This window comes from Eptesicus fuscus, chromosome 11, assembly GCF_027574615.1.
Source record: "Eptesicus fuscus isolate TK198812 chromosome 11, DD_ASM_mEF_20220401, whole genome shotgun sequence".
In the NCBI taxonomy this organism is placed as follows: Eukaryota; Metazoa; Chordata; class Mammalia; order Chiroptera; family Vespertilionidae; genus Eptesicus; species Eptesicus fuscus.
In genome coordinates, this window is record NC_072483.1 from 17983819 (window position 1) to 17997828 (window position 14010).

Sequence of the window (14010 nt, forward strand, 5' to 3'; positions counted from 1 at the left end):
AGAAACATCGATCAGCTGCCTCCTGCACACCACCCACTGGGGATGTACCTGCAACCAAGGTACATGCCCTTGACTGGAATCGAACCCGGGGCCCTTCAGTCCACAGGCCGACGCTCTATCCACTGAGCCAAACCAGTCAGGACAAGAGCTAACTTTTCAACACCACAGGCCACCTCCCCACTGACCCCCACCAAGCAGACAGGCTCATCTGACTTCGTCTCAGGCTCCGAGGCACCGCCTGGAGCCAGGCACTGTGTCAGGACCAGGAACGAGGCAGGGCGCCCTGGCCAGGGGCTGTGTTCCTACAAGAAGCTCAGTCAGGTGCCACCATCACGGTATTGATGGATGCCTGGGCTTTGCTTTAAGACAATCTGGTTTGGGGGAAGGGAAGGTACAGAAGAAACCAGATCAACCACACGTTGCTAGGTTTTGAAATAGGGGTGGCTTCATTATATGTTTCTTTCCACTTTTGGATATGTTTGACATCTTCCATAATAAAAAGATAAAAGGAGTCCAGTCGGTGTGGCTCAGTAGTTGAGCACTGACCATTGAACTAAGAGAACACCAGTTCCATTCCCAGTCGGGGCACGTGCCCGGGTTGTGGGCCCGATCCCCAGTGGGTCACGTGCAGGAGGCAGCTGATTCCGGCTCCTGTGGACACACGTCAGCCCCTCTCGTGGGGAGAACCCGACTGCCTTCCTGTCCTGGTGGGGTGACTGGGAAATGCTACCAGGCATGCAACTAACGGCCCCAGAGGGGACCACTCTCCTGCTCGGTTCTCCCCCCACCACTGCGTGGCCAGAGTGGTCATCCTGCACCATTAGGGCAGCTTCTGAGCTGCCAGGCCACATCTGATGTCATTCCTGCCTGAGGGGACAAGAGGAGTAAGAGCCGCTGCAGGTGTCCAGGGAGGCTTACTATCTGGCTGGTGGGCTACAGGCTGAGGGTTCACAGCTCTGTCCAGCCACTGTGGGAGCAGGGCCCCGGAGAATGTTTCCACGTACAAAGGGACACTGTACCCCACATCCGCCAGCAGCAGAGGAGCCGGGCTCTGCTGCGTGTCCGAGTGCTGCGCCCGCTAACCCCGGGGTTTCCAACCCCCACCCCACCCCCCCCCCCCCGCGCCTCAGCCCCGAGCTGAGCAACAAGCCCTGGCTGAATTCCTGGAGGAAGATGAGACACGGATTCAGTCATCACAGGCGTCTGCAGGCCTCGAAGACCCCACGGAGCTGCCTGCGGCCCAGAAACCTGGCAGCAGGCCCACAGCGCAGGCTCCGGGCTCCTAGGAGGTGCTTACAAAACGACTAAGGTCACATGTGATTTTCAAAAGGGCCACCCCGATGAGCATGTCCCAACACTTTGGGCTTATTTTGGTTTTTGAGAGGCGCTGTGGTGTCCTGGGGAAGCCCAGGTCCAACCTCAGCTCGGGCTCCCGACCCAGTGTTTGACGTTGGTGTGCTGAGACGGAGAGGTCATGTGAGGTGTGCTGAGAGGGGGAGGTCATGTGAGGTGTGCTGAGAGGGGGAGGTCATGTGAGGTGTGCTGAGAGGGGGAGGTCATGTGAGGTGTGCTGAGAGGGGGAGGTCATGTGAGGTGTGCTGAGAGGGGGAGGTCATGTGAGGTGTGCTGAGAGGGGGAGGTCATGTGAGGAAAAGAGCCCGCCCGGTGCCCGGGGTAGAGCAGGCCCTGAAACCCGAGCAGCTAGCACTCAAACGTCTTGTGCAGGCACCTGCTATTCTGAGGAGATCATGTTGTGTGCAGGTAACAAAAGCAGCAGCATCGACACGGCCAGCTGGAAACAGATATGGGGATGGGACGGATGCTGGTTTGTCCATGCGGGCCTCCTGCCTCGGGAAAAATGGAGGCCCGCCTGGCTGCAGCACTGAGCCTTCACATTAATGTGTGCGGCCTGTAAATGAATAATTCCTCTGACAATCCATCTCCGTGGTGGTGGAGGTGGTGGGACCAAAACCAGGAGGCATAGGGCAAGGCGAGTGGCTTTGTGCCCGAACCTGCAGAGGCTGGAATAAGGCCTGCAAGAGGGCAGCTGGCTCTTCGGGGGTAAGGGCAGGAACACTGCCAGGACTCGGCAGGTCCAGAGGGAAACTGCTGGGCATGTAGTCCGTTATACTCTGCCAGGACGGGGGACAGTCGGGATTCCAGGAATTAAGCAAGGACGTTGCACAGCAGTGACCAAGCACAGGAGAGGAGCTGACAGTTGGGTAGGAGACGCCTGACATACTCTCTCTAAGGAGTCAGAATCGTTAGACTTGAGAAAAACAACACCGGGGGCAGGAAGGAGGGGTCAGAGGTTATAAGAAAGTCCAGAAAGCTGGTATCTGATTTTGCAGACCTGGGTGTCAAATGTCGTTTTTTAACAATTGTGGTAAAATACACATAACATAAACTGCACCATCTTACCCAGGTGTAAGAGTACAGTTCAGAGGCATTAAGCACACTCACATTGTTGTGCAACCAGGAGCCAAACCCAGGAACCATTTTTGTTAATCTAGAATTTGGATTCTCAGTGGATTTCTACACGGGAAAGCAGGACTCGCATGTAAATATTTACCTTAACAGCCAACCCTCACCATCCTTCCCGGGAAGACTAGCCTCCGCATGTCCTCTAGCGACGCTCTCGGGGGAAGCTCCCCAGATGCAGCGCAGCAGGTCCGCCGAGTGTGAGCGGCCGTTCAGTGCACACGTCAGCCCGAGCGGTACATGCAGGAGCCGCTGCCGCTCATCGTCGGAGGGGACTCGTCCGACTCACCTGCAGCTCCCTCAGCTCCTGCAGCAAACTCCGCCCTCCTTGGCAATCGTAAGACCAATCGAGAGACAGGAAATCCACCGCGTCCTTAGAAAGGAGGAAACAGGGTCATCAGAGACAAGCGATTTCAAGATGAAGAACTGCTCAGAAACGTTCTTCAGTTTCTGAGCTGAATACTCCCAAGTGGGATTTCCCAAGGGAAAAGCGGGCGGAGGAGCAGCTGGGGAAGGAGTGTGTGTGTGTTTCTGGGAGGAGCTGGGTGCCGCTGGGGATATCACCTATGTACTCAGCAAAGTGCTTGGCACCCAGTAAGCGCTCAATAATCGCATATGAGTAAGCGAACGAGTGCACGGAGTACTGTATGCCAGACAGGGCGGGCTCCCACCCAGCAGGTAAGCCCCAGGAGGGAGTCGGAGGCCAGGGCTGCCCTGGGCCGCACCTCCTCCACGTGGCCCCACTTTGCCAGGACGGAGGCAGGGGAGCCCCCTGCCACCCACGGCCCCTCCCGCCGGGATCTCCGCAGACCCCCCTGCGCACTGAGCTTTATTTCCATCGGAGGCTACAGCCACTGGCTACTTCCAGCCGCAGTTTCAAGTCCGCCCCAGGCGGCCCTCGCCTGGCCATGCTATTCCCCCCAGAGAACACCGCTCTCACGCCTGGTCGGCCCCATCCCCCCTCGCCCAGGGAAGGACATGCCCTCCGCCCTGCCTCTGGCCTGCATGCACTCTAAGAGCTTCAGATTCACAGTCTAAACACATACAGACACTGTGATTCCTCCCCAACCCTTCTCAGCACGCCATTTCCTGCCCCCCTCTTCCCCCCCCCCCCCCCCCGCCCACGGATCATCTGTCCCTAAGAACAAAGACTGGGTCCTGGCCCCTGGTGACCACTGTGTGAGCGGTGGGCTCGGACACCTGCCTCCCACGGGAGCCCTACAGCTCCCCCATCATGTTCTCATCGGTGTTTACTAAACGTCCCACGCCTGGTGGGACCCCCCAACCTCCCGCTCCCCGTCCGCTCAGCTCCTGCTTTTGTCCAGTCCTCACAACCTGTCGTCATTGAGTTTCTACTCTCGAAAGTCACTGCGCTGGGTACAATGGGTGGGGAGTCACATTCACAGAAGCAGACAACTTAATGCAGCGTGTTAGCAAACGCACCGATGACACAGGAAAGGCAGACACGCAGCAGGGTCAGAGGAAAGTCCACCCCGGGTCCTCAGACCTTGGCGGCGGCTACAGTCACTTGGGACCGGGGGCGGCCTCTGAGGGCCCAGGACTGTCCTCAGCCTCTGGTACTAGCCTCCAGGCCAGGGTCGCCCACCTTTCGGACCTCACGGAGGTGATTCGGATCAACACCAGAACCCGGGAGCTGCTGGCTGAACAGCCCGCCAAGGGTTTCAGGTGGGAGAGGCCACAGCAGGCCGAGCCGGCCTCCTGGTGAAGAGCACCCTCCCACGGACGGACGTTAACCATGGGGAGACTTGTGTTGGGGGGATTTTTGAGGAAGGCTGGAGGATTAGAAGGGGTGCGGGAGACAGGAAGGAAGTGGGGCACAGGCTGGGAAAATGAGGTGAGGTCAGAGGGCAGCGGAGAGCCCGAGGGAGGGCCCCGCGGGGTTCGCTCCAGTTCAGGGGAGTGCGACCTCCCAGCAGGGGACCGGGCCACACGGCGCTTTCGGAAGGTAACTCCGACCTGCACGGATTGGGCCGGGAGCCCAGGGCGAAGGCTGCTGCTCCGCCAGCACCTCCCCGATGAGCACTTTGGTCTCCGAGCTCAGGGCCGACAGCCCTTATTGCCCCTCGTAAATCCGTTCAGACGATCCCCGCCCCGCCGCACACTCGGCCTTGGAGCAGGCATTTCTAGCTTATCTGTCTGGACTGGAAGTTTCCGAGCTCGTAAACCCCAAGGCCGGCCGCTGAGTGCGGGGCCTCCCCGTGGCGCAGATACCAGCCGGTGTCTGGCACGGGCCGCGCCCTGGGGGCCAAAGAACTGCCGACTCGGCCTTTTCCTGCCGGCGTGCCACGCTGTCAGCCAGCCTTCCGAGGGCCCACGCGGCTTCCCTCTCAGGTGTCACTGTTCCTCTTCAAGCCCCGGCTTAAAGTTGTATTTACCCCGGCCGGCGGCTCAGGTGGTTACAGCGCCATCCCGCTACACCAAGGCTTCAGGTTCCATCCCCAGTCAGGGCACAGACAGGAGTCAACCACAAACTGATGTTTCTCTCCCTCCCTCCCTCCCTCTCTCTCTTAGGAAAAAAAAAAAAAAAAAGGCAATAAATAAGGTTTAAAAAATAGAAGTTATATTAGAGGAGGTAGAAACCTGGATGGGGACTCTAGGGGCACATTACTTATACTGGTAAGAACTAACCCTCCGCCCCGGTACCTGCTTGGCTATAAGCTGGCCTCCCTCCTAATACGCTGTTTTGACTCTTTCAGTAAAGAAATCAGAGCGAGCAGCGGCAGAAGCTGACACCTGACCAGCAGGAGGGAGGCTCCAACAAGGGGATTTCACCGAACGTCACTGTGAGTCCCGAGAGCGGACTCCACAGGGCACGATGCCAAAGTCAAGCCGACAGACGCCCGGCTCGTTGTCTGGGACGAGATGGCACTTTCCTGGGCTGTTGCAGGGCAGGTCTGTCCTCACCTGGGCCAGGGAGGCTGTGGCGGGTTCTCGCAGGAGCTCCGAGGCGGCTTCGGCCGGCAGGACCACCGAGAGCTTTCCTCCTGGAACCGACGGGGAGGAGAGCAGGTGAGCGAGGCGGGAGCCCGTGGCCACGGAGGCCGCGCGGGGTCTCGCTTCCTATCAACTTTCTACTCCACGTCCACCCATTTGAAAAGAACTGCACTCGCACGGCTCAACCCCAGCTGGAAGGTTTTAGAAAATAAGGCAGCTTACAAATGCCCCGTTAGAGAATGCTCCGTGGACACTGGGCCTCTGTAAAAGCCTTTCACTTTTTCTTTTTTTAAAAAAAAATATATTTTATTGATTTTTTTTTACAGAGAGAAAGGGAAAGGGACAGAGAGTTAGAAACATCGATCAGCTGCCTCCTGCTCACCCCCTACTGGGGATGTGCCCACAACCAAGGTACATGCCCTTGACTGGAATCGAGCCTGGGACCCTTCAGTCCACAGGCCGACGCTCTATCCACTGAGCCAAACCGGTTTCAGCTGTAAAAGCCTTTCCAAGGAATGCAGGCCTCCGCTGCTTCCTCAGCTTCTCCCCAGGCAGGAGCTCTCAGGGAGCTGCTGGCCCTGGCCCTGTTCCCTGTACAAACACCAGCTCAGCCCCTCCCGTGTCCCGAGGGGGCGACAAGGAGATAGAAACAAACATATGCTGCTTGCACCCACTGGCTCTGACATTCGATCACCTAACAGTGGGGCGGGAATCTGTGTGCATCAGGACCACCTGCCGGCAGGAACCGGGCATCCAGCAAGCCGTGGGCTGGGGCCCTCGCTGTTTGCATTGCTCTCTGACGCTCAGGTGCGCACGCGTCTTTACCTCTCACTCCATGGAGTGGAGGCTCCTTGACCAGCAAAACTTAAACCCGTCTTCAGTCCCTGCAAATATCTCGCTGGGGACTGGTGCATGACAGGTGCTCAGGCCTATGACGTGAAAACGCCAAATAAACAAGGAGCAGAGCCACAGTTCGAGACGACATGCCTTGCCCTCTCTCTTTCACCCGAGTGCTGCACGGGAGAAAGTTCTTCCAGCCAACGGAACCACCACTGGCAGCCGCTGCCAGCTCCCCAGTGCTTCTTTCGACAAGCGCAATGGGACTTTGAACTCCTCTGCGCAGGGACTGTCGCCCAGACACATTTAGTGCTCGTCCCGATAAGATAACGCTGTTTCCAGGAATTTACTGACTGTGCCGACGGCTCCACGTCGCCTTTCACGCTGCGGTCTATCGTCACGCCAGCACACACGGAACATGTGCTCTCAGCTTGTGCTCCACACTTTAAATGTACAGTTTAGCCCTAACCGGTTTGGCTCAGTGGCTAGAGCGTCAGCCTGCGGACTGAAGGGGTCCCAGGTTTGATTCCGGTCAAGGGCATGTGCCTTGGTTGCGGGCACATCCCCAGTAGGGGGTGTGCAGGAGGCAGCTGATGGATGTTTCTCTCCCATCGATGTTTCTAACTCTCTATCCCTCTCCCTTCCTCTCTGTAAAAAAGCAATAAAATATATTTAAAAAAATAAATAAAATGTACAGTTTAGTACTATCTCTTGACCAATGAAACGAAACAAGGGTACAGTTAACCCCTAAGCACAATTAACCCACAAATCATTTCTGTTTGACTTTGCAAACTGTTTTTGGAATTTAGACTGAACAAATGCACCTGAAGGTCCAGAAATTCTCATACACAAAATGATTAAACTTCCCCAGCATAGCTATGCTTGCCCCTGCTCCCAGTGCTAGCACAAACCACGCTTCTTAAAACAATGGAAGATGCAGACTCCTCACGACGAGATCCTCACTCTAAGCTGGCAGCTCATGTTTTCTATGGGACTGAAAGGGGAGCAGCTTCTCTGGTGGAAGAGGATTTCTCCTGTAGTTTGTGCTGAATGTGGTTACAGATAGGTATTGACGCCCACGGGACTCAGAATCAGCATTTGCCGTGGGTTGAGAATTGACGGTGTTAAGCCGGGGTACGTCGCTGCATAGCTCTGTGTAACTCCTGTCCCCCCGAGGCATCACTAGACCTCTGAAGGGTCAGCTCATTTCTGTCTCCGCCGTAAAGAGAAGGGGTTCCCCCAAAACCCACTGCAGTTCTCCACACAACACAGGTCCTTTCCCTTCGGGCCGATGCCTCCATACAGGGACCTGGCAGTGCTGAGCTGCCAGTGCGTCCAGCCGCGCCTGCCAGGGGTGGGTGGGGAACTGGTGTCACCCTGGATGGCGCCCAGATTGTGCAGGTGGAGGACGCTGTGTGCAACTCCACGCTTCCCGCGAGAGGGACGGTCCCTCTCCTCCCCTCCCTCCAACTCCGCCGAATCCTCTGTGGCGTGCTCCTCTGGGCACGCTGAACACACCAATGCCAGGCTTACAAGACAGAGGAAGGTTAGAAAAGAACTTTTCAAATATTGTGGCAAAATATAAACAACTTACACTCACCATGAAACACGTTTAAGTGTACAGTTCAGTAGCGTTATGTACATCTACATTGTTGTGCAACCATCACCACCATCTATCTCCAGAACTTGCCCACCACCCCAAACTGGAACGCTGTGTCCATTGAACAGTAGCTTCCCATCTCCCCTCCTCCCAGCTCCTGGTAACCACTACCCGCCCCCCTGCCTTTGTGGACTCGCTCATTCCAGGTCCCTCATCTAGGTGGAATCATATAATATTTATGTTTTGTGTCTGGCTTGTTTCATGTAGTATAATGTCTTCAGGGTTCATCCATGGTATAGCATGTGCCAGAATGTCGTTCCTTTTCAGGGTTGAATAATATTCCATTGTTTGTATATCCCACATTTTGTTTATTTATTCATCGATCCACGGGCATTTGGGTTTTTCTCACCTTTTGGCTGTTGAATAATGCTGCTAGGAAATGAGTGTACGAATATCTGTTCAAATCCCTGCTTTCCATTTTTGGGGTATATACCCACAGTGCTAGGTCATATGGTAATTTCTATGAACTTCCACGCTGTCTTCCACAGTGGCCACATCATGTCACACTCCTGCCAATGATGCACAAGGATTACAATTTCCCTGTAACCTCACCAACACTTGTGACTTTCTTTGTTTTTAATAGTAGCCATGTACGCAATGGGCATGAAGTGGAATCTTGTGTGTTTTTAAATCTTGAGGTTTTGATTTGTATTTCCTATGATTGTTGATATAGAGCATCTTTTCATGTACTTATTGGCCATGCCATAACTTCTTTGGAAAAAAATATCAATTCAAGTCCTTTGCCATTTTTATTTTAAATATATATTTTTATTGATTTCAGAGAGGAAGGAAGAGGGAGAGATAGAAACATCAATGATGAGAGAGAATCATTGATTGGCTGCCTCCTGCACACCCCTTACTGGGGATGGAGCTCCCAACCCTGGAATGTGCCCTTGACCGGAATTGAAGCTGGGACTCTCCAGTCCTCAGGCCAATGCTCTATCCACTGAGCCAAACCAGGTAGGGCCTTTGCCCATTTTTAATACAGTTGTTTGTTTTGTTGTTGTTGAATTAGAAGTTTTTAAAATATATTCTGGACATTAATCTCTTAGCAAATATATGATTTGCAAATATTTTTTCCCATTCTTTGGGTTGCTTTTCCCTCTGTTGATAGTATTCTTGGATGCACAAAACTTTTTAATTTTGATGAAGTCTAATTTATCTATTTTATTTTGTGTTATCTGCACTTTTAGTGTCATAGCTAAGAAAACAGCACACAATGTTGTCCCGATGTTTTCTTCTAAGAGTTTTACAGTTTTAGTTCTTATGTTTGGGTCTTTGGTCTATTTTGAGTTAATTTCTGTATAGGGGGTAAGGTAAGGGTCCAACTTCATTCTTTTGAATGTGGGTATTCAGATTTCCCAGTATTTGTTGAAGACTGCCTCCCCTCCTTCCCTCCTGCCACTGACTGGTCTTGACACCCTTGTCAAAAATCATTTGACCATATAGGTGAGGTGTTTTTGTTTTTTTTTTGTTTTTTTCTGGGCTCTCTATTCTATTCCATTTTTTAATATGTCCATCCAAACTTATGCCAGTACTATACTATTTTGATTACTGTGACTTTGTAGTAAGTTTTGGAATCAGGAAGTGTGAGTCCTACAACTTTGTTCTTCTTTTTCAAGATTGTTTTGGCTATTTGAGGTCTCTTGAGATTCCATATGTATTTAAGGATGCATTTTTCTATCGTTGGAATTTTGATAGGGATTTCATTGCATCTGTAGATCACTTTGAGTAGTATTGACATTTTAACAATATTATGTCTTCCAGTCCAGGAACAAAGAATATGTTTCTATTTATTTTTTTCCCTTTAATTTCTTTCAGCAATGTATTATATTTTTCAGTGTACAAGTCTTTTACCTCCTTGGTTAAGTTTAGAAAAGAACTTTTAAAAAGTATGTATGCCCTAGCTGGTTTGACTCAGTGGATACAGCATCAGCCTGTGGACTGAAGGGGCCTGGGTTCAATTCTGGTCAAAGGGCACATACCCAGGTTGTGGACTCGATCCCCAGTAGGGGGCGTGCAAGAGGCAACTGATCAAAGATTCTCTCTCATTGATGTTTCTGTCTCTCCCTCTCCTTCCTCTCTGAAATCAATAAAAATATTTTAAAAAATATATATATAATTTTAAAAAATAAAATAAAAATAAAAAAGTCGGGGTTTCTACTTGTAACTAGTTTCAAAATAGAAGTATTTATAAAGGGAGCATAACTCTCCACTTCTTAAGTATGCGCTGTGTGTAGTGACTTCCTTCCAAAGAGGACAGTGTAGAATGGATGGAAAAAGAGACTTTACAGGGGAGATATCTGACGAACGCTACCTCAGCCAGGTGTTCAAGATTAACATCGATAGTCATATATCATGTTGATAGTATGTACCTTTGATATGATGTGATGAAAATGACACTTTATTTTGTGATTTTCCTCCCCCAAACCCATAATCCCAGTCTATCCTTGAGGAAATCATCAGACAAATTCCAATAGACACAATCACAAAGACCACATATTATATTATTCCATTCATGTGAAATGTCCAGAACAGAACTCTATAGAGACAGTTAATTAGTGGTTGGGATGGGGGAGTACAATGTGGGGGTAGGAATGTTATAGCTAAAGGTTACAAGTTTTCTTTTTGAGGTGATAAAAATGTTCTAAAATTGACCATGTTGATGATTGCACATACATGAATAGAATAAAAACCGTACTAAAAACTTGGAATGGGTGGATTGCGTGGTACATTAATTATATCTCAAGAAAGCTATTTTTAAAAACAGGTGTCCTACACAATACCTGGCCAGGACTCCCAGAAACTGTCATCAGTTTATCAAAACAAGAAAAGCTTGAGAGCCCTGGCCGAGTAGCTCAGTGGGTTAGAGCATCGTCCTGCTATACCAAGGTTACGGGTTCAATCCCCAGTCAGGTCACATACTAGAATCAACCAATGAATGCATAAATAAGTGAAACAACAAGTTAATATTTCTCTCTCTCTCTCTCTCTCTAAAAATCAATAAATAAAAATTTAAAAGAGAAGTCTGAGAAATTGTCACAGTTCAGAATAGCCTAAAGCAACATAAGAACTAAATGGAATGTGATGAGATCCTGGAATAGAAAAAGGACATTAAGGAAAAACTAAGGCACTCTAAATAAAATATGGACTTTAGTTAACAATAATGTAATCAATTGTAATAAATATACCATACTGATGTAAGATGTTAATATTGGGGAAACTGGGTTCAGTGAGAGGGGCATCTGGAGACTGTATTATCTGCTCAATTTTTTGTAACTCTAAAAGTGTTCTATAAAATAAAGCCTGTTAGTTTGTTGAAGTGTTGATTAAAAAGAAAAAAATTCTTACACAGCAGAGTGTTTTTCAATTTTGCAGATTATATCTGCCTTTTTTAAAATATTTTTTTAAATATTTTTTTTATTGATTTCAGAGAGGAAGGGAGAGAGAGAAAGATAGAAACATCAATGATGAGAGATAATCATTGATTGGCTGCCTCCTGCACATGAGCATGTGTCCTGACCATGACCTCCTGGTTCATAGGTTGACACTCAACCACTGAGTCATGCCGGCCGGGCAGTTAAGTCTTATCTTGGTAAGGGTATGGGTTACATGGATGTGTTTGCCAAAACTAATCAAACTGTAAAATTAAGATCACGCATTTCACTATATGTAAACCATACTCTGATAAAAATAATTCTTAGAAAAGTATCAGAACTGCATTTAATATTGTATTTTCTAATCAGTAGTAAATGGAAATTTACTTCTTCAACATATTTTTTAAAAACACTGGGAATGTGCTTTATTTGCTAAACTGCTACCTGTTCTGTAACTAAACATTTTTTAAATTTAAAATGTTTGGCCTTGTACTATTAAGTCATTGTGGACACCAAATGGCGGGGGGCGGGGGGCGGGGGGCGGGGAGACGGCTATCAAATAATAAAAGGTAAACAGAACAGCTGCGTAGTGGTAAGCTGGGTGGGGAGGGGATGAATAAAAGACGGGATAGGGTCCCGGTCAGGTGGCTCAGCTGCCTGGAGCACTGTCCTGTGCACGGGAAGTTTGCAGGTTCGATTCCCCCTGTCAGGGCACATATCTAGGTTTCAGATTCAACCCCTGGTCAGACCACGTACGGGAGGCAACCAGCTGATGTTTCTCTCTCTCTCTAAAAAAATCAATAAAAACATATCCTCGGGTGAAGATTAAAAAAATAAAATAAAATATGGGATGGGGGAATATTCAAGTAGATGTAAGTTGTGGTTTGTTTTGCCTTGCTTTATAAACCCTCAACCCTCCCACTTATTTTTTTTTTACATTTTTAAAATTAAAATATGTATTCATGTAGCAAAAAAATCACCCCTCCTGAAAATAATATAAAGTAATATTTAATGTCAACTTTAATTGAAAAAATTCACCCCTTTAAAGTATACAGTTCAGTGGTTTTTTAATATATTCACAAAACTGTGCAACCATAGGCACTATTCCAAAATGTTTTAGTCACTTAAAGAAAAATGCCGCGTATCCAGTAGCAGTCACTTACCGTTTTCTTTGAGCCCCAGATACTGCTAATCTACTTCAGTGTCTCTGCGGAGCTGTCTCTTCTGGACATAGAGTATAAAGGAAATCACATAATATGCAGTCTTTTGCGACTGAAGGTTCATCATGTTGTAGCATGTATCAGTACTTCACTCCTTTTAAGGATGAATAATATTCCAGTGTATGTTTATGTCTCATTTCGTTTACCCATCGGTGATGGACATTAGGGTTATTATAAATAAGGCTGCTATAAATAATGCTGTTATAACCATTTGGGTTATTATAAATAATGCTGCTATAAAGGTTGGTAACGAGTTTTTGCCTGGACATTTGTTTTCATTACTCTCCGATATATACCCAGGAGAGGCAGTGTCGGGTCCTGGTAACTCTAAAGTTTAACTTGAGGAACTGCCAGACTGTTTTCCAGAACGGCTGCACCGTCAGTCATTCCCACCAGCAATGCATAAGGGTTCTAATTTCTCCACATCATCGCCAACCCTTGTTACTGTCTATTTTATTACAGCCATCCTAGTTGACGTGAAGTGGTATTGTGTTCTATTTTATTGTTGGATGGAGTGGCCACTCCATGGGTATTTGTTATTGTAGTTTGCTTTTAACCAACGTAAGTTATACAACTTTTTGTGTATACTAAATAATATATTTTAAAAAGAACAACAGGCTATGGATTAAACTTAAGAGGAAGTGGAGAATGAGAAGGAGGGGGAGAGGGAAAAAAGAATGAGAGAGAGAGAGAGAGAGAGAGAGAGAGAGAGAGAGAGAGAGAGAGAGAGAACCACCTTTTAAAATAGTAAAGAAATTGAAAAGAGAATTTTGTTTCCCATATTATACTGGGGGCAGATCATCTAGTGATAGTGATGAAACAGAAAGTAAAGAATGGGGAAAATGAGCACAAGAGGAAAAGAAGGAAAATGTAAGTTTAAAAAAGAAACCATCTTTAAAAAAAGAAACCAAGAAACAGTCTTTAGGAACCTGATGGAAATTAAAAACGAAATCTGTAAAACATGTATATATAATTGCATAATAGAAGTAATTCTATGGAATCTGACCTCAGGGTAAGACAGATGTCCCTTTATTTGAGAGGATCCAAGTTCAGTGCTGCCTTCTTTCATTTTACTCAGTTTCTTCAGCAGAAAGAAGGGCAGCCAGCGAACACTTATCGCTCACCCACCCCTAAGTGTGCTTTCCAAGGGTCAGTTTCAAATCTACACGCCGCGTCCCACCCTCGGGTCCCAGGCCTTCGCGGCGCTGCTCCCACGGCTGGGGCCTCACCCTCCTCCGCCCCCGTCATACCCTCACCCCCCCCCACCCCGCCCCCGCCTCCCTCCAGGCTGCCCCCAGGTGGCCCGAGGTCTGCCTTCCTCGCAATCCTATAGGAAACAGCCCCTTCCACACTCACGCTCCTTTCACTTTTCACAGAAAAATAAAAAAGTTAACCTCTCCATAGTCAAATACATGCAAACGGAGACTGTAAGGAGAAAACAGTTTTTAGCTGTCAAAGTATCAGTGATAAAAATAATCGC

At 48.8% G+C, this 14010-nt stretch overlaps 1 protein-coding gene across 1 annotated transcript in view; it reads right to left on the reverse strand.

Moving 5' to 3' along the window:
• Positions 1 to 14010, reverse strand: part of LCT (lactase) — a 51237-nt gene that overhangs the window by 35661 nt on the left and 1566 nt on the right. Inside the window, exons 2-3 of the mRNA XM_054723350.1 lie at positions 5407 to 5486; positions 2771 to 2854 (exon numbers count right to left, since the gene is read on the reverse strand). Of these exons, the coding sequence (XP_054579325.1) occupies positions 2771 to 2854; positions 5407 to 5486 (164 nt within the window). The remainder of the gene's footprint in view (positions 1 to 2770; positions 2855 to 5406; positions 5487 to 14010) is intronic.